The 24,055-nt window shown below is 41.2% G+C and overlaps 1 protein-coding gene across 1 annotated transcript; it reads right to left on the reverse strand.

Moving 5' to 3' along the window:
- Positions 1-10,003: 10,003 nt before the first annotated feature.
- Positions 10,004-18,842, reverse strand: LOC122468830 (transmembrane and coiled-coil domain-containing protein 5B-like). The gene is made up of 13 exons (XM_043555727.1): positions 18,732-18,842; positions 17,766-17,810; positions 16,626-16,775; positions 16,198-16,315; positions 15,823-15,870; positions 15,730-15,732; positions 15,225-15,293; positions 13,832-13,888; positions 13,284-13,343; positions 12,511-12,575; positions 11,797-11,872; positions 11,467-11,510; positions 10,004-10,396 (listed from the first exon to the last, which is right to left on the reverse strand). The coding sequence occupies exons 2-13, from the start codon at positions 17,798-17,800 to the stop codon at positions 10,198-10,200; spliced, it is 924 nt and encodes a 307-aa protein (XP_043411662.1). The 5' UTR covers positions 17,801-17,810; positions 18,732-18,842; the 3' UTR covers positions 10,004-10,197.
- Between the last annotated feature and the right edge of the window lie 5,213 nt (positions 18,843-24,055).

The raw sequence follows: 24,055 nt of genomic DNA on the forward strand, positions 1-24,055 counted from the left end.
AGATCATGGCTCCACAAATAATTTTCCTTTTTTCTTTGTCAGTTGGCCAAGTGTTAAGCTTTGTTAATAGAGGACAGTGGAGAGACATTGCAGGGGGAAAGGCTTTTGCATCCTGGTTCCTGGTTTGCTATGCACATTCACTAGAGCCAAGTAATCTTGTAGAATGTCTACTTTCCAAAGGCTGTAGACAGGAGGCACTGGATAAATATTATAGTAGAATAATAGCCCTAAGTTCCTAAACTTAAATCCTATCACAAGAATTCAGGACCCAATAGAACTGTCATGTTATGGAGACCTTATGACAAATTATTTGTTAACAAAGTTTCTTCTAACTTGTCAAAATATATTGACATTTTGGCAGAGAATGTGTGCTCCTGGTTTTTCTAAAAAATTGTTCAATTTGTAAATAGCTCAGTTCATTAAAAGGTATCTGTTAAGGGGCGCCTGGGTGGCGCAGTCGATTGGGCGTCCGACTTCAGCCAGGTCACGATCTCGCGCTCCGTGAGTTCGAGCCCCGCGTCGGGCTCTGGGCTGATGGCTCAGAGCCTGGAGCCTGTTTCCGATTCTGTGTCTCCCTCTCTCTCTGCCCCTCCCCCGCTCATGCTCTGTCTCTCTCTGTCCCAAAAATAAAAAATAATAAACATTGAAAAAAAAATTAAAAAAAAAAAGGTATCTGTTAAGAGCCCCTATGCCAGAAGTCTTCCACTGGACAATTATAAAAGAAAATGAGATAAATCAGAGCTAAAGCCCTTCATCAAAAGTAGAACAATTATAAGTAACATAGCAAGTGCAAAGGGACACATTGCATCCAGGAACAGATGAATGGATAAACAAAATGTGGTATAAACATGATATGAAATATTTTTCATCCTTAAAATGCATGTTTAAATTTTTTTTATTTTTGAGAGAGAGCACATGAGCAGGGGACAGAGAGAGAATCTTAAGCAGGATCCACACTCAGCATGGAGCCTGACATGGGGCTTGATCCTACAACCCTAAGATCATGACCTGAGCTGAAATCAAGAGTTGGATGCTTAACCCTCTGAGCCACCCAGGTGCCCCTATTATTCATCCTTAAAAAGGAATGAATGAACTTGAGGACATTGTGCTAAGTGAAATAAGCCAGACACAAAAGGATCTGTATGATTCCACTTATGTCAGGTATCTAGAGTAGTCAAATTCAGAGAGACAAATAGTAGAATGATGGTTGTCAGAGGCTGAGAGGAGGAAAGAGTGGGAAATTATTGTTAAATGGGTACAGAGTTCAGTTGGGAAAGATGAAAACGTTTTGGAGATGAATAGGGTTGATGGTTGAAAAACACTGTGAATATATGTTTTAAATAATGTTTATTTATTTATTTTGAGAGAGAGAGAGAGAGGGAAGGGGAGAGAGAGAGACACAGAGAGAGAGAGCGAGCATGGGGGAGGGGCAGAGAGAGTGGGGGACAGAGGATCTGAAGCCAGCTGTGTGCTGACAGCAAAAACCCAATGCCAGGCTCCAACTCACAAACCGTGAGATCATGATCTGAGTCGAAGTCAGGTACTTAATCAACTGAGCCACCCAAGCGCCCCAACACTGTGAATATACTTAATGCCACTGAATTAGTACACTTAAAAATGATTAAAATAGTAAACTTTATGTTATATATGTTTTAATGCAATAAATAAATTAAAAAGTGACATATTCCAAAGTGAATACATAAATAAGCATCTTGCCCTGACCCCTTCCACTTCCAACAACCCACATACACCCCACCCTGCCTGAATCTTGTAGATCTTGTGCACATCATCCTTTCTGCTCTGAAACACACACACACACACAACTCCATCATTCCAGAATTGTGCTATTTTACCAAATAGACAGATTACCCACATGCTTTAAGGCGGTGTTGTCCGATAGCAATAGAACATGGGACATATTGTAGTTTTAAATCTTTAGAAGCCACATTAAAAAGGAAAAAGAAAAAAGTAAAATTAATTTAATGTTATCCTATTTAATCCAACAAATCCAAACAATTATCACTTCAATGTGTAATCAACATAGAAAATTTTTCTATATTTAACTTTCTTTTATTGATCATACTAAGTCTAAGGTGTGCGACACCTCCTTCCCATCTCATTTTGGACTAGGCATATGTCACTAGTGGCTACCGTACTGGGCAGTGCGGCTTTAAGGGCTCCAGAGAGGAATTTTTTAAAGTAAAACATGTTTTAAAGAATTTAACACTTGGGGCACCTGGGTGGCCCAGTCAGTTAAGTGTCTGACTTCTGTTCAGTTCATGCTCTCACAGTTCGTGGGTTCAAGCCCCATGTCGGGCTCTGGGCTGATAGGCCAGAGCCTGGAGCCTTCTTCAAAACTTCTGTGTCTCCCTCTCTCTCTGCCCCTCCCCTGCTCTCACTTTGTCACTGAGTCTCTCAAAAATAAATAAACATTAAAAAAATTTTAAAAAAAAGAATTTAACACTTGATTTTTCTACAAGGCAATGTAGGAGTTATCACATGGAAGATTGTATCTCATTTTGTGATTTTTGACTTAGAATTAGAAATGGTGTGTGTTGATGACATGTTGTTTAATCAGCAGTGTCTTTTTTTCCACATGGCACCTAATATAATGGCGCATGCTATAATTAGTGACATTCTAGATTCTAAGAAATACCAATCTTACCCCTCAGAGATTCTGGTTCTTCCTCCATGAAAGGGGTAATAAAGGACCTATAGAACAAGGATGTTGGGAGGACTAAGTAAGATAATGTGTGTAAAATGTTTAGCAGCTTTTAGAGGCTGTGTGTGTTTCTTGTCTCACAGCCCCCTTCCATCTATTATTTCTTTGACTTCTGCGTCTGGCTTCATATCTCCTCCAACTCTGACTCCTTCCATTCTCGTTCACTTGTAACAACCCTTGTGATTACATTGGGCCCACTCAGAAAATACAGGATAATCTCTCCATCTCAAGATCTTTAACTTTATCACATTTACAGGCTTTCCTATGAGATATATTTACAGGCTCCAGAGATTAGGATGTGGATACCTTGGCAGGGCCATTCTTCTTCCTCCCACATCTGGAATGGGGCAAGTTGTTGCTTTACCTGATCTCTATACTCTTTCCATGGAATAGAAAGGACCCAATATGCTAAAGAGACTTATCTTATCAAGGCAAAGGAGGTAAGAACAAATGTAAACCCAACAATTTGGAAATTTGCCAAAGCAGTTATAGATAACGAAGAAAGGACAAGCAGAATGGGAGCTTTCGTATTGAAGTGAAACTCTCTTCTTACGTAGAAATGTCCCTGCCTCTCCTCATTTATTTACCCAATTTGGAAATAAGCACCCCCCGTCCCCCGCTGTCTCATCTTTGCCCAAAGAGTCTGGAGGTTACTGTAAACACTTTTAGAGCTAGTTGTTCTCAGCCTTGGCTGTTTACTGGAATCATCTGTGGTGCGGAGTTGGGAGGAACCAGGGACATTTCAAAAACGTCAGTGCCCCTAAATGAAATCAATCTGGGATTAGGGCCCAGGCACCAAGATCTTCAAATATCCCCAGTGACTCTAATGTATTACTAAGACTGACACTCTCTGGTGTAAAGGAAATAACTGGATTCCTCTTCCACAGGCCCTCAAAATGTTCTTTCTCTTTTCACTTCCTTTACTAAATAATGTGCCACTTTGGTCTGAGTATTTCTGGGAATCACCGACCTTGAATTTTAAATTTAGGAAGTTTAACCTAGGAGGGTGCTGGAGGAGGTCATCAAGAGGACTCAACCACTAATGACACATGTGCTGCACTGGGCAATGGGTGGCTCCTTGCTGCCCCGTCCTTGGAATGTGCTTTCCACCTGCTTTCCCTGCAGTAGAAGCTGCCTCAAGGACATCACTTTGAAAGAGCCATGTGTTGTTGAGATCATCTGGATGTGGTATTTCACAGAACCTGCTTCAGGTCTCTATACAAACTTTTAAGATTCTGGCTAGCAGTCACCTATGGATCTGGAGTGACTTGACGCTTCAGTCTTTCCTTGCCCTCTGTGTATGAGGGTCAATTTGCAAACCAATAAAGGGACCTCAGGATTATCTGGTACACTCTTCTTCTAATCCCCAGAAATCTAATCCATTGGAGGTACAAGTTTATTGAATCCATCTTGAACTTTCTTGCGTACCAAATGTAAGTGAATAATTAACAATGTCTCTTCAACAATCAGTAATCACGAAGCTGCTCTTAAGATTTTCTCTCCTGGGAGAATTTTCTTTCAATATTCAAAGGATTTGTGTAACTCTGTCCTCTCCCTGGGCAGTTTAGATTATGTAAAAGCCTGGGGGAGTTATGGGATTATCATTCCTCTCCTCCCTTCAGTTAGGAAGCTCTTCCTCCTGCATCTTCACGGATTGAAATGCCATCTCTCTGTTAGTGTTTATATCAAGTGACACCTCCCCCATTAGCTCCTTCCTGTCCTTGATGTAATCTTTTTTGAGCCTCCTTGGCACTCTGTATCCTCTTTTTTTTAAATTTTTTTTTTTCAACGTTTATTTATTTTTGGGACAGAGAGAGACAGAGCATGAACGGGGTAGGGGCAGAGAGAGAGGGAGACACAGAATCGGAAACAGGCTCCAGGCTCTGAGCCATCAGCCCAGAGCCCGACGCGGGGCTCGAACTCACGGAGCGCGAGATCGTGACCTGGCTGAAGTCAGACGCTTAACCGACTGCGCCACCCAGGCTCCCGGCACTCTGTATCCTCTTATTGGTAGTGCCTTCATTCTTTACATTAGAGTTACTGAGCACTTTCTTTTCCCTTGCTAATAGGTTATAAACTCTTTCAAAGTAGGAATTATATAATGAAATGCACAATTGTGTTGTGTTGTGCCTATTTTTCCTAGCACAGTAGCGCAGGCAGGAGGGACATTAAAATTTGGTGAATTGAAATTTTTTTCTTGTAAGGTTGGTCAACAGTAATCTTCCCAGTAAGGCAAGGAGAAGAGATAGGTTTCCCATTTAACAGGAAGTCACTGGTGCATTAGGCTCCAGGCTCATGTAGACTCATCAGTTTCCTAGATCAGAGATACTCACACCATGCCTGGAGAGGTGGGTGGACGTTTCAGCACCTACTCTCAGATTTACCTCTTATTTCCAGACTGCAACACTGAGTGTGACCTGTAGAAAGTTTAAACTGCCATGTGGTTTTGTTTAAAGTTGAGTGCCAATGTAATTCTAGGTTAAACTGGCCTGGAAGGTAAGGAATCTCTTAGACACCTACATTTGCAGCAGGAAAATTCTAGCAATATTTTCAATATGTGGAATGCAGGGAAAAGACCCACTATGAACATTTCAACTGAGCTTTACAGAAGAGCAACCTGCAGGGGACAGTGGCACCCCTGGGATGGGTTGGAGTCCCTCTAGGTCCAATTTTATAATGGTAACAGCTGTAACATGAGAGTGACATGGCTACATGTGAGAATTGAAGCTTTTACATAGGATTCTCAAGACCCCTTCAGGCAAAGCTGCTCTAATAATTACTTAAGTTTCCCTACTCTTCCCTCAATTCAACACCCTCACCCACCTGCAGGTGACTGTGGCCTTAATATTTCAGCAGCCCCCCAATACAATCCAATTCTCCCACCTTGTATTCATACGAAGGTATAAAAGACCCATAATGCCTTAAGGTATTATCCAAAGCATTTTTAATTTTAATTGGAATCATGAAACTAGAAATATAATTAAGCTCCAAAGTAAAATTTCACATAGTGAATGGAATGATACTTGATCTCTAGAGTAACTTTAGGAAAATACGTAGCTGATTACAATTAACTGATTCAATAGTTCAACTAATTAGGAAGACTAATATTGGATTGGGAGATGACTTTGAGGGTCTTTATTACATCTGAGACATGAAAGGCAACTGTCCTGGGGGAGTCAAGAGGTGGCCCCTGAGCCCTGGCTCTGCGATTTGCTAACTGGATAATCTCAGGCCATTCACCAAACTATGAAATGAAGACCATATCTAGCAATGTCTGCAATATAGTAGATGATCAATATATGTTGTGCTATTGATAGTTCTGAGCTCCAATTAAGTCAGCATTTATACTTCAGAGAAGCTTCAGAGTTACGTCTAACCTTGATGTTGAGTGCTAGCATCTGCCACAAAATCAAGAGTCGTTGAGAGCATGGTTCATTGCTTATTTCTTGAACTATTCCTCCTTCACCTCTGCCTTCCAGTACATTTATTGTGCAGTGCCTGGCACATACTAGGAACTCAGTAAATGTTTGTTGATTGAAGCCTTTAAACCAAACTTCTTTACACATTCTTAAGCAACATCTTAAGAACCGTCTGAAGATGGTAAGAATTACAGGAGTATCACCCACTGAGACTCCTGACAAGAAAAAGTGATGAAAGCACTTCCAGTTTCCAGGTGGATCCCCTGGGAAAGAGGAAAGGCCAGGAAAGGGCTAAGATGGCTGTAAGGGCTGAAGCCTGACCAGCTTGGAGAAGGCTATTCGAGGGCTATTTCTCACTTATGCAAGGATGTGGGTGGAGTAGTCCATAGAATCAAAATATGTCAGCACAAATGATCTTAGAAAGCATGCAGAAATCAACTTTCGGCCCAGAAAACGTATGTGGCTTGTATAAAATTAGATAAGTAACAGAAAGACCAGGACCAGGGTCCAAGGCTTAACTCCATATTCAGTGCTTTTTTTCAAGACAACACTGGGGTTTGCAAAAAGATATTACAAAGTGCATTTTTTACAAAAGACATTTCCAATGCTGTGTTTGGAACAGGAGACATGAAAGAGATAGGCCCCTCCTTAGGGCATGGGGTATAATATTAATAGATAAGAGTACTGTTTCACATCAGCCCTCTCTATCAAGGAAATTGATCTTTCCCATGATAAAAAGGATAGCCTGAAACAGTTAACAGGTAATTAAGTTTTAAGATAGGTGAGAAGATATAAGGAGGGTACCTAATCCATTTAATTGAATTCAAGCCTCTAGACCCAAAGAAATTCCATTTCAGAATACTGAAAGAATTTGAAGCTGTAGTAACAGACTCCTGGGGGAGAGAATGATTAGCTACCTTAAAGGAAGGGTTAACTAGCTGCCTGGGGTCAACAATTATTACAAGGCCAAAGGAGATTTCACACCCAAGCCTCTCTGCTTCAGCAGTTTCTACTCTACCAGGTGTCTCTGGCACCTAAAGGGGCTAATCAATTCCTTCATAGAATCAGGGTTTTGAATGAAGCAACCAAAAAAAAAAAAAAAAAAAGTAATTGAGCACATGGTAAATCCTGCATTTAGTATTATCTTTTAATCTGTACAAATACAAAACAAAGGCAATGTAGAGTAAGAACAATTCATGTTCAAAAAGGTTAAGGATCTTGGTTGACTCCAAGTACATATCTTTGTTTGTTACAGCTGCTAAAATGGTTAGTGAACTCTCAGGAAGCAGTAACTTCAGAATAAATAGGGCCACTGTACTTTGTCAGTCAGACCTCATCTGTAGTATTCTGTTCAGCTCGGTAGGTAGGTGTCCAGGGGAGGGTATCTAAGATAATACAATTCTAGAAGCCATGTCATGTGACTGCTTAAAGGACCTGGGAATGTTCTTTTGGAAAACAGAAGGCTGTTCAATTTTGGTGACTAAAATATGACAGAAACCGTTATTTTTACTGTGTAGCTTTATAAGAACTAAGATAAACTACTAGGTAAAGACAAACTTTTCTCATATAAGGAAAAGGAAACTCACATTAGTTAAATACCCACCATGCACCCCTTGTTATACTAGGTGCTTTGTATTATTTTGTTAAAATCTTTCAGAACTTGATGGCTATCTGGGAGGTGGTAAACTCCCAGTTGCTGGAAGTCACACGTCCAGGCCACCACTGCTCACTTAAGGCAGCAGTAACCCCTTTGCTCCTTCCCAGACTTGGGAATGCCATCTAGGCCCTTCTGGAGCCAGTGTCCTGGTTGGAGGGAGGCTCTCTGGGTGGCAAAAAAGACCACTGGTGCTTCTGCAACATAGATTTCTAACACAACTTCAAGGTTCCAAATCCCACTGGATCGCTGACTGTAAGTATGGGCCTACTGTGTCCTTATTTTCCCAAGTTCAGATTTCCCAGCCAGTCTTGAATATTAGGATGCTCCCAGGTCTGTCTAGGATGTATCTGTGGGAAGGACTTGGTGCTTGAGGAGAGACTAGGAGTTCCATGAACTTATGAGGGATTGCGTGACTGGAGACTGCTCAGGAAGTAATACTCTGGCTATGCATTTCTTGGCCACTTGCAGCTATTTTCTTCACGTACACCTATAGTCATAGAATCATCCAAATACTGAAACCCTCCAGCCTAAGGAATCCTTCTGGCCAATAAATGGTATCAGCCAAGGTACTGGCAGGAACCAGAATTCAACTGGGAGGATTCCAATGAAGAGTTTAATGGAGGGACCATTACAAAGATATGAGCATGGAATCAGCAGCGGAACTTCAAATGCACACTCCAACCTCAAGGCTGTGTACTTGGCTGTCTCCCTGTCAGCCATGCGACACCACCACCGCTCCCCACTCTGGACATCCACACGGCTTCTTCATTTTGTTCAGGTCTTGGCCATTAATGGGACTTTCTCAAGTGAGCATTGCAGCTGCTCTTCCCCATAACTCCCTTCCTCCTCCCCCACCTAACTTTCTATAGCACCCAATATCTCATATTTCTATATTTTATATTCTATATATTCTATATTTTATATATATTTATTTTATATATATAAATATATATTACATATTTTTAAAATATATAAAATTTTATATACAATTATATAAATTCATTTTATATAATATATAATTTTATATAAAATTATAAAAATATATATTATATATTTATATATATATTAAAATATATTCTATATTTTAATTGTTTATTATTTACCTCTACTCACTAGAATGGGGGCAGAGATTTTTGTATTTTATTCATTGCTATAACCCCAGTGCCTAGAGCACTACCTTGTCCAAGGAAGAAGCTCAATAAGTATTTGTTTAATTAAGGAATGCTAATTGGACCTACTAGACCTCATAAAGAGAATTGTCCCAAAGTGACAACTGATCCATCTTTCTGCTTCAACTCGCTGATCATGCTCCTGCCCTTTTTGGAGACACCCGCTGAAATGCAAAGAGCTTTTATATGGCCACAAGAGGGTGCTGTTGATCAGTTTTTCATTTTTTAGGAGCCAGTCTGAGACCATTCACCCTCTCCTCCCCAGACCTCAAAAAGAAAAGGTGGGACAGGGTCAGGTCTATAGTCAAAGCAAACATACAGTGTATCTCTTCCATCCCAACATTGCCCTGCAAATGAAGTTCAGTTAAAGCCTGTATCAAGAATGGTCTTGAAAGGACAAGCGGTCACCAAAAAGCAAGAGCCTGAGGACTGCATACAAGAAAGGAGATGCCAAAGGCACGAGAGGAAAGTGAGGAAGAAGGTAGGTGAAGATGTCTCAGGTCCGGAGGGATCGGAGGAGACATTATGGGTGAGACGGCATTTGAATGAGGATTTGAATGACAGGTAGGTACAAAATTGTGTTTGGCTGATTTTATACACTACTTACATGGGTCACTTGAACTTTAGGGTAATTTTCTTCTCAATTGAGAATGAGTAACTGTGTGTGTACATGAAAAAAAAAAAAGAGGTCAGCTTTCCAGGACATCCCACTCCTATATAGCATAGTATAAAAATAAAAGAGCTTTAGGAAGGACAATGTGTTGTTAAACTATGGACTGAAAGCAAGCCTTATATCCACCTCCTGATTTCTTGTTGAAGGGCCTTTGTGCCCACCCCAGAGGGAGTGTAGAATGTCACAAATGAAGGCATGATTTTTTTCTCTGTTTTCTTTAATATGGAGCAGAGAATGGAAGCACTGGTGGAGGGGAGTTTCTTAACTCTGAGTGCAACTTTTCTCAAAACGCCGGTGGAAACTGAATGTCTTAAGGAGGCCCCCAGACTCACAGACCAAATTCACAGACCCAACACAGTGAACTCTTGTCAAACATATTCTTTATTTGAAAGAGAGCCACTCCAAAGGGAAAGTAAGGGAAGAGAATGAAATGAAGAGGTCAGATGTCCAAGTCAAGGTTCCCACTTCCTTCTTGTCCCATCCTTGCTTGACACGGGACTGCAGCCATGTCCCCCTCTCCACTGGGTGTGGTGTGGAGCCCCCCACATCACTTCTGACTAATGTGGTAGAACTTCTTCCACCTCTAGAGTGAGGAAGGGGAGTAAGACCTCCCTCAGCCTCTTCAGGGTGTCCCTGCTGATTACCATGGGTAGGACATCCACAAGAAGGTCTGGGTTCGTGTACTGCAGGTGGAAAAGCACATAGCCCAGCAGCCTAATGAAGATCATGACCATGAAGACACCACACCTGAAATGTCTGCAAAGAGACATTCTTGGTTAGTGTGGGGGAAAGAGACAGCCCACGATCCAACTATAGGAGGTGAAGCTTACACTCATAAATAACTGGTGAATTGCTTTCTTTGGGAAAAACTTATGGGGAATGGAGACACAGAGGATGAGGGTAGGGGATAGGTGATGGCAGAAAAAGATTGATGTAGCAGTTAGGAATTTCATATGGCTCTCCTGATAAGTAAGCCCTCCAACAGAATAGATGTCCATATAGAAAAGCTGGAGATGCAAAAGGAGATTTTTCAGGTACTACATATGAGGCAGGCCTTTTGGGGTTGTCAGAAAATGTTCAGGACTGTCACACATGACTGGTGGCCTTCTTCAGGTCTACTATAGTAAGCCCATTCTAGAACTTGAAATGGGATTGGACATCTCTGACATTAACATCCAGGCAAAATCATTAGGACAGGTTTTTCTTTCAAGTGTCAAAAGAGACCAAGCTAAACAATACAAGTGTGCATGTGTGTGTGTTTTCTTGTGTGCTCCCAAGAAAATTTTGCACTGAAATCTAAGGCCTTCAGTCTTCAACTACATTGAAATGTCATAAATTGAAGCTCTTCCTTAAAGTGTCACATGGAACATTTCAGAGTTAGTCTCCTTGTTTCAAAAATTAAAAAAGAAATGGCACAGAGGGTTCAGGTGACTTTTGTCTTCTAAAATTTTACAGTCTACAGCAAGAGAACTGAGAAAATTAATGCACCCTGACCTGTTGTTCCAGCAAAGAGTATAGGAGAGATTATTAGGTTCAGGGCCTGGAAAATAGAAAGGGGTCATACCAAGGACTATAAGAACAGGAATTCAAAGTAAAATGCAACCTGCGGTGTTCATCTTGAAGAAATAGCTTCTTTTTCGACCCACCAAGTTCTGCATAACCTGGTATTGAGGAAGGAAGGAAGGGCTGGAAGAAATTTGGAACTGCCTGATGTTTTCTGGTTGGTGGGTGTATTTATCCTTGTTCCTTCTGTCCTGACCAAGTCACTTGCTTCTACAGAGTGAATGGAGCCTAGACTAGCTAAAAATCAAGATTCTACCACTTACCTGTACCAAAAGATTCTCTTCTGTTTCTTAATGATGGTCTTCTCCTATGGGAAGCAATAAAAGCCACAGCTGTGCCTGTCCATGTAGTCACAGAGAGGCAGTGTAGTGTGGTGACTAAGAGCCACCCAGGAGTCAGGGGTCAGGCTACCTGGATCTGAATCCTGACTGCCACTTCCTAGCTGCCATAAGCACAGCACAAGGTACCAAGCTTCATTATGTCCTAATTCTAGGTTTATTAAAAAGGGGAAGGGATGTGGGGAGCAGGGAGAGAGAAGCCAGGGGAGGAAGGGATAAAAAAAAAAACTCCAGTTTGGGACACAGAAGACATACCATGTTGCTTTGGATGGTCTCTACCAGAATTGACCCAGGTTTCAGTATTTGGGAGGAGTTGTTCTGGGCTTTGAATCTGGGTGAAAAAGATCAGATCCAGGAATGATATTATATAATCTGAGAGACTGGTGAAAGGTGCTTTTCTAAGTCATACAACATCTATGATTTATTTCCTAGATTCTTGATAACATTCACAGTGTTCAACATTCAAAACTCATTAACTGTTCAACATACAAAGAACCAGGGAAATGTGGTCCATTTTCAAGAAAAAAGACAATCAATGAAAAATAACCCTGTCATAACTCTGATGTTTGGTTGAAACTGCAAAGTCTCACACATGTATGGTTACCTGACTTATAAAACAAGGCACCACTGAAAATGACGTTCTCTGAAATAAATGGTGCTGGGTCATTTGGCTATCCACACAGAAAAACGTGATCTTGATCTCTACCCCACACTATAGATAAAAAACAAACTCCAGATGAATGCAAATCTAAGTGTAAAAGGTAAAATAGTAAAAAAAATTCTAGGGTAAAGCATAGAAAAATAGTTTTATGACCTAAAGAAAGCACTAAGCAAAGAATAAAAACAACAACAACAACAACCCCCCCCCCACACACACACACACACAAACCCCAAAAACTGGCTTAAGAAACATTTTGCCCTTCAAAGACATCCTGGGGACTTATCAGGGACATCATTTTCTAAACTTACACTTCTTTTTCAAGAAGAAGCACCTCTTTTTCCTTTTCCATCTGTCTCAGAATTTCCTGGTATTTCTTCCCATGGAAATAAAAAAAAATTGTTATAATGAAGAATTCCCCTATATTTCAGTGCAATGTCACTGACGATTCTCCTAAGACTAACTCCTAATATTCCAAATGGTGCATGCATGAGTGTACACACACAAGTAGGGAAATGTTCTAATAAAAGTTGGGAGATACTGTGATTAGATGGATATGGATATATGTATACATATATACATATATGTATATACACACACCATATACATATATATGTATATATATGTATATATGCACACACACACACATACACATGGACATACATACTGTAGCTAGATGGATATACACACACACACACACACACACATACTGTGGCTAGATAGATATCTAGAATATATATATATATACACATTCTCTTTGGATTCTGCTTGTATTCAAATCTCATCTCTGAAGGTTACTAGTTGTGTTTCCATAGCACATTACCTAACTCCTCTAAACCCGTGTCCTCTTGATCATAATAATATCATCCCCATAGTTTTACTGGACAAGTTACTGGAGAAAAATACCATATGTGCCAGTGCCTGACACAAAGTAAATCCTTAACATACACCTGTTTTGTTAGGGTTTCTATTGTATAAAAGGCATTCTTCCCTGTGGCAGATTTTATCCTAATGAGAAATTAAGGAGTCCACGGCTTTGGAGAAATTCTGCTTCTACTCTGACTTGCCCTTGCAGGTAGTGTACCTTTATGTAGAGGGCCTGGTCCTCACAGAGCTGATGCAAAGATTGGTAGTCGCCCTCTATCTAGAAAGAAAAGAAAATTAACAAATCTCATCAGAACCAAGCCTAGGCTGCTCCCTGGGACCCTAACTGGTACACTGGACATTTGTTACCTAGCAACCTGTTCCTTTAAGGGAAAACAAGCACATCACAGAGCAGTGATCTCATCACTCATGAGCAGGAATGGTGTAATTTTGAGGGGGAAAAAATGGTTTGCCCAGGTTGTTGAATGCCTATCAGGTAAAACAGGAGAAGTCTCAGGACACTTAGGTTTGGAATTCGACAATAGTATTCTGAGTATTAGAGGTAAAAGGATGTTTAAGAAAGGGTAAAAGCAGTGCTTCTAATATAAGCTCTCTTTCCCTTCACCTGCATGTGAATCAGAAATTTGTCTGCTGGATGTTCTTATTCCTCCCCATCCTCTGCCTCAAGCTGTCCTATTTCTAAGATCTTTGGGTTTCTCTCCCATTTATATCCTGGACAAAAACTCAGTGAGGAGACATTGCCTCTACCTTGAGCAATTCTTTCTCTTGCTTTGCACAGGATTCTGTTGACTTTTGTAGCCTCACCTGGAACACAGCGGGAAGTTAATAGCATTCTTTTATGGAAAGCAAGTGGGTAATGGTCACCCTCTATCCAAACCAGCAGAAAATATGATAAAAATGACTATCATATATTGAGGGATTGAAGACATATTATAGCAAACTAGGATGGACACTATCATCAGCCCTATTTGACACATGAGGAGACAAAATCAAGGAGAAATTAAGTGCTTTAATCATTTTAATTTTTTTAAGTTTTATTTTTTATTTATTGTGTGTGTGTGTGAGAGAGAGAGAGAAAGACAGAGAGAGAGAGAGAGAGAGAGAGAGAGAGCAAATAGGGGAGGGGCAGAGAGAGAGGGAGACAGAATCCCAAGCAGGCTCTATGCTATAAGCACAGAACCTGATGTGGGGCTCTAACTCATGAACCAATTGAGAGTCGAGTGCTTAACCGACTGAGCCACACAGGAGCTCCAAGTGCTTAACTTTAAAAGTCACCCAGTGGCAGAGCTGACATTTAAGCATCGGTCATCTGACCACCCTGTCTCTGAGCCTTACCATCCTCCTTCCTCTAGCCCCACTGACCAAAGCTCCCTGGCCTCTTTCTCCTTCTCTTTCTCCATAGGGAGTACTCGCATGCTGTCTGAATCACAGACCAAAAGAGAAAAACTGGGCAGTAGGGCTCTGGTATGGTGGTCTCAGCTAAATTGCCATATTTGCCACATAAATCTGCAGAAAGCTTCCCAATAGGGTTTCTGTCCTCTATTGGGCATCCACTTCATGCATTCACTCAACAAATATTGTGCATCTAATATGTGACAGGCACTGTTTGAGGAACTGGAGAAACAGGAGTGAATGACATAGACAAAAACTCTTGCCTTCATTGGGTTTATCCTCTAATAGAAGAGAAAGATAAAGTGAATTTTAAAAATAAAACTTTTTTGGCCTATGAGCCATGGGTTGGAAAATAAGTTAGGATTATTGACAATCTCTATATAATTATGGAAGTCAGCATTCTTATCCTACTTGAACATCTATATCTGTGTGTCATTTAGATCCTAAACTTCTTGGGAGTCCTGATGTGCATTCAGAACATGTGCTCTGTTGACTGACGGGTGACGAGCTCTCTGGAGCAACTTCCTGTGCTTGGATGACATTGCAGTGAACTCTGCCATTACTTGACTAATTATGTTGTGAATGTCCCATAAGCCATGAAGTAAAGTAGAGGGGACAGAAGACATTGGCACCTCTGATAAGCACACAGACATACTTGGCCTGGTAGAGTCCTTGAAAGCAGTTCCTCCCCAAACCTAGAATTGACACACATCTCCCAGAAAATCCCTAGGTTTGTTTCTCTACTCACCTTCAGTTCTACCAACATCTGCTTTAGGGCTTCTTTATCAAGGCCAGTGTTCTTAACTCTCCTTGAAATCTGAAATACCATTCCCAAAATTGTGGACTGAGTGACACAGACCTAAAAATCTGGGATAGTGGCAGACTTTGGGGTCTCAGGGCTAGGGAATGGTGGTTAATTAACTTAGATCTCAGATAGAAGCTTGATAGAAGAGTGTCTCCTTCTTGCTATGGGAGCTGTCTGACTCCAGGCTACTTGGATATACCTTTCTGTTCCCATAAGCCATGAACATGGCTGCACAAGGAGGCAAGGAGGAAGAGAGGGAGGGGAAAGGGGGGCAGAATCCTTTGGATATGGGGGAGGAGGGAAAAATCTTTTCTCCTTCCACAGTCCCTTAGCTCTCTCACCAGATCTGTAATCCCAGGGAACAAATGGGGCTGTGAATCAAAGAGACTCACTAAGAGATCCAGTATGTGGCAGAGGGGAGGGAACACACACATTTAGCTGGTTGCACCTTCTGGTCTTTCTGACTCAGGAGTTCAGGAGTTCAGATGATTCTGTCCGGATTCCTAAGAAATGAGCCTCTTTCAAGGGTGGCCCACCTTACCTTCTGAAGCTCCACCACCTTCCTGCCTAGAACCTTGTTGCTTTTTTCCTGTGGAAAGGAAGAGGTAATGGGGATAAACCAGCTCTACTCTGGTACTTTCCCCTTCCCCCTTCTCTAAAATAGGGCTTAAGGATAAGTGCATGGAGGGGGAAAATTGCACTCTGGCCCCACTCAGAGGATCTGGGAACAAAGCCTGGGCCTGGGGCCCCCATGCCAAGCACTGCATTCTCAGAGCAAGAGCACTCTCTTAAACAGCTGTGATTTCTCCAGACACAGAAACAACCATAGATGATGATCCTCTGGGAAAGAGAGAGAGAGCAGTGGCAGACTGCAAGCGAAATGCATCACATGATCCTTTTCTAGACACCTCCTTACCAGCTTTGCTGTCTCTGATTTCAGGTTCCTCAGGGCTTCCTCCTTCTCAGATACAATATGGTTCAACTCCTCCCTCTCGTTGGCTTGTCCTAGTGACAGGGCAATCTCTCTTTCCAGACTGAAAAACAGTCACCCAAGTGTGGATCAGTCATAAGGAAGCTGCCAGCACCCTAGCCTAGGAGGCCACTGCCAAGGTCTCAGGGAACCAGAGAGACTGCCAAATGCACTGGCAATTCAACGTCAGCCTGATGTGGAAACATAATGCAAACATCTATACATAAAGGCTTCTGGGGGCGTCACAGTTCATGCTTCAGAATTTAACACACCAAGATTTACCGAGAAAAAAGGAAACCTTCCTCCCACCTTCTTTATTCCAAGGGCCATTCAGTTGAGGAGAAGCCCTTGCCTCACCAACTGCAGAGCCTGACCTTTGAATAGCTTCTTCTTTCTCTTGAATTTTTCTGAGAAGAACCTGATTTGCCTCATCCAGTCTCTGCAGGTCCTTTTCAAGGTCTAAGTTCAGGTAGTCAAGGTTTTGTTTTGTGACTTTTAATTTCAGTATTTCCATCATCTCCTGCCTATAGGAAAATTGTCTTAATTACTGAACTCAGGACAGGAAAACAGAGGGGCCCTAGGAAGATTTCCCTGGTAATCTCATTTATCCTCCCATCTTCTGGTGTTACTATGTCTAAGCAGCCCTGTGTTGTAATTTTCTATGATAAATTGATTTCTACAGTGTTTTGCATAAAATAAGTTCCTGGAGTCAAATCACAGCTTAATTTTAAATATTATAAATGGAACCCATTTAAACACAAAGCTTTTATAAGGCAGAATATTTTTTTTTCATACAGATAACTATGCTCCAACTTTTTAAAAAAAATCTTATTTAGAGTGTGCAGAATCTAAGATATACCTATAAAGCATTTAAATATCTGTGAGGGAGAGGAATTTCTTCAGTTCCCTTTTGTTACAGGGAGTTTATTTTCTACCCCAGTCAAGTAGGCACACGGACTGGGTGGGGGGCAGGGATGGGAGTGGATCCTTTCTCCAAATAAGACTGGTTTGCTTTTTGAGTCATTAACCATTTCTAAAAACCCCATCATGGGGCGCCTGGGTGGCGCAGTCGGTTAAGAGTCCGACTTCAGCCAGGTCACGATCTCGCGGTCTGTGAGTTCGAGCCCCGAGTCAGGCTCTGGGCTGATGGCTCGGAGCCTGGAGCCTGTTTCCAATTCTGTGTCTCCCTCTCTCTCTGCCCCTCCCCCGTTCATGCTCTGTCTCTCTCTGTCCCAAAAATAAATAAAAAACGTTGAAAAAAAATTAAAAAAAATTACTATAAAAAAATAATAAAAACCCCATCATAGTATGAGGAAGTCCAAAGATCTGAAACCAAAGCCTTTTCTCCCCAGGAAGCCCCCGCCCCATCTCCCTCCCTCCCATCCAGGTTTGAGGACATAATGTCCTGCACAATGGAGGTTTTCTTCCTTACTGGATTGCTGCAGAGACCCTTCCCATTGCAGATCCCCTACTGAATGTTTTAAATTATTATTATTATTATCCTCATTACTTACACATCATCCAGTGGGTCCTGTCCAACTTCTTCCATTGTGGGTTTCCTAAAATGTTAACACAAACATTTATTACAGAAACATAGCCCTTAATGTTCAACATTGTAACATTGCCCCACACGGGCCCAGGAGGGAGCAGGCAAAAGTTTGACCAGGCAAGACAGAGCCAAGAAGAGACCCATGCCTTCTAGACCCCCCCTGCTTTCCTGGATTACTAAATTCCAGTAATTCAGATTGTGTTTTAACTTAAAATTGCCTAAACAAATCCCCCAAGAGCACAGAAATTTTTCTGTTTTCACAATTTTTCACATTTTGGCTACCTTTCCCTTTCTTGGACTACATTTTTCCAGTCACAGGTAAAGCACTAAAAGTACTCAAGCATAGGTCTAATGGCAAATGCACTGAGAGTTTATTTCTAACCCAGAACTCCAGGAAAACTTGGAGGAAAGATAGAGAAGAGCCAGAGGGTGCCATAAAGCTGGCTGCCTGAAATGTATGTCTATTGCATCCTAGTTCTAACAAGCTCTAGATGTTACAGGCTGAGTTGATCTTAAAATAGCAGCAAAAACAGCAGCATGGACAACAGAATACTACTACCAGCAGGAAGAAACAAATATTGGGTTCTCAGGGATGGTGTCTCCTAACGATTGCCCCAAAAACGAAAGTTCAGGACCGAAACCAATCTAAGAAAAGTAGAGTTCCAAATTCCCCTCTCCTTTCATGCTCCATCTTCTCTTCCCTTCCCTTCCCTTCCCTTCTCTTGTCTTCTCTTCTCTTCTCTTCTCTTCTCTTCTCTTCTCTTCTCTTCTCTTCTCTTCTCTTCTCTCTAAAGCTTTTTGGCTTTAATTCTCTTTTTAATGCCTTCTCCTACCTCCTTCCCCTTTCATAGCCATCCTGCATTTTCATTTTTTTAACTACTGTCTTGACACACAAGGCATGCCAGCCTTTGATGATGCCCTCTAAACTCACCGTTCTCTTCCCAAACGAGATTTCTTCTGTTCCCACTGAGATCTCCAACTGATTGTCAGAACTTTCAGAAAAGGTATGTCCTTGCTGATTGGGTTCTCCCCATATCACCAGACCCATCCTCTCCAGTAGGGTGGGGCAGCATGTCATAGTGGGTAGGGGTAGGGGGTGGCCATAGCTCAACATCACCCCTGTAGGCAGCATGGGAGCAGAGTTCAGAACTTCAGGGCAGTTTCATTCTCTTCCTACACAGCAATAAGATCTAGGAACACATTTCTGGACACGGGGTAAATCCCTGTGAAATGGGAATCAGCTCTATGGAACACATTTTTTCCTTTCCCCAAACCCCTGGGCCTAGTGGAAGTTGAGATCACTCTCATTTCTTTTCCTTCATCAACTCCTTGTGATAAATGTGAGGGCTGCTGCACCCAAATCCAAATTATGCCTTTCTCTTTAATGCATCCAAGGGCTATGGGGTAGAAATGCTTGAGAGCAGGCCAGGAGGAATCAGAGATGTCTTATCTATGGGCCAGGAAAGCTCTCACTCCCACTGAATTGTATTCTTGGACCTGCAAAACAAACTCCTTTATTTTCCCTCAACTGGCACTGCCAAGACATTGGGAACGAAAGGTCTGATGTTTCAAAGATGGAGTATAGGGCGGTAGAGCAGGACGAAGGAAAGAGGAGTGTTGGGTCTGGAGACTTGAGTCCACTGCCTACTCCTTCAGAATTCCCTCCTCATTTTCTGTAAGTTACTGGAGCCCTGGATGGGATTTCCCACACCAGTGTCACTCTACTAAGCAATTCTGGATTCTCTGAGAGAGAAGAGGCAGTGTACAGAATTGGAGGTCAGTGAAGGTGTGTACTTGCATTTCAGATCTGTCCATTTCTGCCCCTTACACTCAATTCACTCCTCCATGATGTAAATGTAACCTTTTCCAGCTGCATCGTACTAATCTCCAGTCCCTGGAAAGGCCTTATAGAACGGAACATACCACCGTGTCTCCAAGAAATATCTCCCATGCAATATCTGTCATAATCTTATCCATCCTTCTCAGCTCGCTTCAAATGCTGCTTCTACACTTTCCCAGATACCAAGCCCCCAGTCCATCAGAATTAATCCCTCCAACCTCTGTTCTCCTCTTTTGGTATTTTATATTGTTTCTAGGAATGTGCATTACTGGTGTTTATCCCACAATTAGGCTGTAAACCCCTTGACAGAGTGTATTTTAATCAGAGCCATTCTGATTTCCCTCCCCAGCTGAGTTCCAGGAGAACCATTTACACATAATTCAAAGGGAACGGTGCCCCTTGGAGTTGTTCAAGAAGAGGGCGGCTTAGAAAATGGAGAGTGGAAGGTAGGCTGAGTTAGGGACAGAAAGCACCTGAGTTTCATTCTGTCCTGGCACTTTACAGTTGTGTTACCGTAGGCAAGTTACTTGATCTCCCTGAGCCCAAGTCTTTTGACCTGTGAGATGGGCATTACTCCTACTTCACAAAGTTGTGGTGGAGATTAAATGAAATAAAATACGTGAAGCTCTTAAACCAGTGTGGCACTCAGGAGCACTTAATTCTCACCTGTTCTCCAACACTGTGCATGCTCCATTTTTCTGTCTCATATTACCTTTGCACATGGAATGAAGCCAAATGATTTTAGAATAAATGAATGAATGAAGGACTCATTGCACTCCCTTTATCTAGAACAGGTGTTATCCTCCCTTTTCTTACACCTGAGACATTCTCAACTGTACATCCTGATTAGCACACTGTTATTAACAGCACAGTGCACCATAGCAGAATTCTCAACAGAGGGCCATGCCCCCCCATGAGGCTGATCTACAATCATCAGGGATGTAATTCGAAAGCTCCTGCCAAACGTCCCAGGGCAGTAGTTGCCTTGGCTGGAGAACCACTGATGAAGAACATATTCTCTACACCAAACTGCCACTCCCTTTTCCGTAAAGACACTGCACAAATTCCCCCTCTCCATGATCTCTTCCAACATGAACGCTTCTTAGCTTATTGCTCTAAGTAGACCACATGCACTTTGGAAGTGACTGTGTTTGCCTTTTTGCTTTGACACTAAGAAGCGAAAACACATTTGAAGCCCCAAATTTTCGTGACTATACTAGTCATCGTGGCCTTAGTCCTATTCCCTTAGTCCTATTCTCCTATTCATTTTTCAAGTAGTGTTGATATTAAGTTATTTTCCACTATTTTGTGTTAAATCTATAGTTCCAGATGATACAGATGTAAGTAAACATAAATACGGACTTAGGAATATAAATACTAACAAATAGATAAAGATCTGAGAGGGCTAGTGTGTTTGGGTGGCATGGATAAGAACATTGGCTATGGAATCAGACCGAATTGACTTTGAATACCTGCTCCACCACTTCCCAGATGTGAGGTCTTCTTGGACAAGTTACTCAACCCCTTGGCCTTCAAGTTTCGAATTAAGAAAGTGTATATGGATCATTCTGTGGCATATAAGATACTTTGAAAGTGTGGGTCTCCATAGATATAAACTTGTTTTTTTCTCCCACACCCCTAGATATAAACTTTTAAGAGTAGGCACCATGTTTCTTTTTCCTTGGTTAATCTCCATGCAGTGTATAATCCGTGTACGTGAAACATTCACTGTGAATATATACCTAAGTACTTTCTTCCTTGATATAGTTCCATTCACGTTTTCCTAGCAAATAGAAAGAATAATATCATGTGTCAGGATGACAAAGACTTTTTAACACCTCTTGTTTTTAAAATAAGTCTAAAAACAATCAGCTGTTTGGATTTCCTATGGCCCTCCCTTACACCTAGCAGTTACACTGGTAATGGCTCACCAGGGAGCTCTAAGCTTCAGGCTTAAGTAAACAAAGATTTGATGGCTTCTATTTACTGTTTTGAGTTCCGACTTTGTATTCTCAACAGCTTAGTTTTATTGAGAACAGCTCCTTTTTTCTTCCAGTACCTGAGGCTATAGAGGAGACCTATGCTAATTTACATGCCTGCAGAATTCAGTCTTAACCTTTTCATTAGAAATCCCACAAGTCAGAAGGGTTTGTGTTATTATGTTATTTTCGTTTTCTACAAATACCACATCATGGCAAGACAAATTGTTGCAGTGTCAGGAATTAACTCTGTTTTCTGATTAAGAAGAATTAGTTTTCAATCAGTGGGTTGTATATCTGGAAGAAGACCAAAAATTTAGATTTAATATGTGTTTTAAAGACCTTACATTCTTTGCTTTCCATACAAATATGTAAAAAATTTAATCTTTTGAGACTTAAAAAAATTTTTTTTAATTTATTTTTGGGAGAGAGAGAGCGCACGCACAAATGCATGCACGCAAGCGGGGGAGGGGCAGAGAGAGGGGGATAGAGGATCTGAAGAGGGTTCTGCTCTGACAGCAGTGAGCCCAACAAGAGGCTGGAACTCAGGAGCCATGAGATCATGACCTGAGCTGAAGTCGGGCTCAACTGACCAAATCACCCGGGCGCCCCTAATCTTTTGAGATTTAGTTGAGAGCCATTTATTTTGCATTTTGTATAACATTAAGACTAAGTTGTCAATCAAAACTAATAGATAAAATAAAAATTTCCTACATCATAAGAGAGAGTTGTTTAGAAAGTAACAGAATTGTACAATTGGTCATCAAAGGTTGTAATACTTGGGTGGAAATATAATGAGTGGCATCATCAAAAAAGAAAAATATCCCTTTCAATCCACCATGATAAAAAAAAAAAACTTTTCTCATGATATCCTTACTATCTGGGATAGGTATACCTACTAAGAATTCCTGGATTATTTGTAAGACACTGAGTCATTTAAGATAAAAATAATGACAACATAGGATTCTTGAAAACTCTAAAACCTGCTTTATACTCTGTAATGCAACCTATGATAGGGTGTGTTGAAAGTTTTGCTGGTGTACTGCTTTTTGTATTCAGTGGATTCACTGAAAAAATGAACAATTCAGTTAGTTTTAGGTGTGGTCTAGTAATTTATGTTCAGCAACAAACCTTTTTAACAACAAAATAATTCATATGTAAGCAATAATCATATACACTGTCGGTGGGATGCAAATTGGCACAATAACCATGGAAAACAATTTAGAGAAAACATCCACTTTGGCAAAACCATTTTTGGAAAACTGTAAATGGCAGAACAGAACATGCACCCATCCTACTCGCCAGTAATCTCACTACACAGCATACTCTAAAAAGAAAACCTCTTGCACATATACCCCAGGAGAGAATGTACAATAATTTTTACACAGCAGTGTTAATAGCAAAACACTAGAAGCAATCCATATGTCCAACAACAGTAGAATGGAGAAATAAGTTGTGATATACAGCAGAGGAAATAATTTACTATTATACTCAATAACATTGTTGAATCCCCTGAACATAATAGTATAGACTTTTTTTAGTTTATTTTATTTTGAGAGACAAAGAGAGTGAGTGAGCAGGGGAGGGACAGAGAGAGAGAGAGAGAGGGAAAGAGAATCCCAAGCAGGCTCCTCGGGGCTCGAACTCACCAACCGCGAGACAGTGACCTGGGCGGAAACCAAGAGTCCAACACTTAACGGGCTCAGCCACCCAGGCACCCCTAAACACAATATTGACCAAAAGAGGCAGAATGTATGCATTCTAAATTGAGATATATAAAGTTCAAGGTAGATTAGACTAAACAATGTATCTTAGAATACATATATAGGTAATAAATCTGTTAAGAGAAGCAAGGCAATAATTTTCGTAAAATTTTCAATAGTGGTTAATATTCTGGAGAAGAGAAGGGATGAGATCAGGATAGGGTACAGAAGGCTTTTGGAGTATATTTTGCTTTCTAGCCTGGGTACATGAGTGTTGACTAGTTATTAGTCCTTAAACCCTCCACATGTGTTTTTATATTATGCTTATGCTATACTTCACAATAAAGCATACAGAGGAAAGACAGCTGGGTTTGGGGTCCTGATGGCTGAGGTCCCTATAGCCCCAGGGGATATTCACAGTTAACAGCTGAAAGAAAGAGGGTTAGCCCTTCAGCAAAAGGCAATCCCCTGACAGACTTTTCCCCTTAATCCAAATCTAGTGCTGATCTGTTGAAGCAATCACTCTGGATTTGCCAAAATGGGAAGATAATGGCAGGCATGGCTTTAAGCAGAAATAGGAAGGGGCACATTTCCAATGGGGGGATGAAAGCCACTTGGTTCTGAGGTTTAGAATTTGCAAATTGCCAGTGAGGGGTCTCATATCTGCCAGAGACATGTTAGGCTTGACCCACACTTGTTTATAATTTTTTTTAAGTTTTTATTTATTTTGAGA

The sequence above is a fragment of the Prionailurus bengalensis genome, chromosome B3 (genome assembly GCF_016509475.1).
Source record: "Prionailurus bengalensis isolate Pbe53 chromosome B3, Fcat_Pben_1.1_paternal_pri, whole genome shotgun sequence".
Taxonomy (NCBI): domain Eukaryota; kingdom Metazoa; phylum Chordata; class Mammalia; order Carnivora; family Felidae; genus Prionailurus; species Prionailurus bengalensis.

Excerpts from the sequence above, each read along its gene's own strand:
- LOC122468830 (XM_043555727.1), bottom strand. The coding sequence starts at position 17,800 with ATGGAAGAAGTTGGACAGGACCCACTGGATGATGT. Across the intron at positions 16,776-17,765 it reads CAGGACCCACTGGATGATGT|GCAGGAGATGATGGAAATAC; the intron begins GTAAGTAATGAG and ends ATTTTCCTATAG. Across the intron at positions 16,316-16,625 it reads AAAGAAGAAGCTATTCAAAG|TCTGGAAAGAGAGATTGCCC; the intron begins GTCAGGCTCTGC and ends ACTGTTTTTCAG.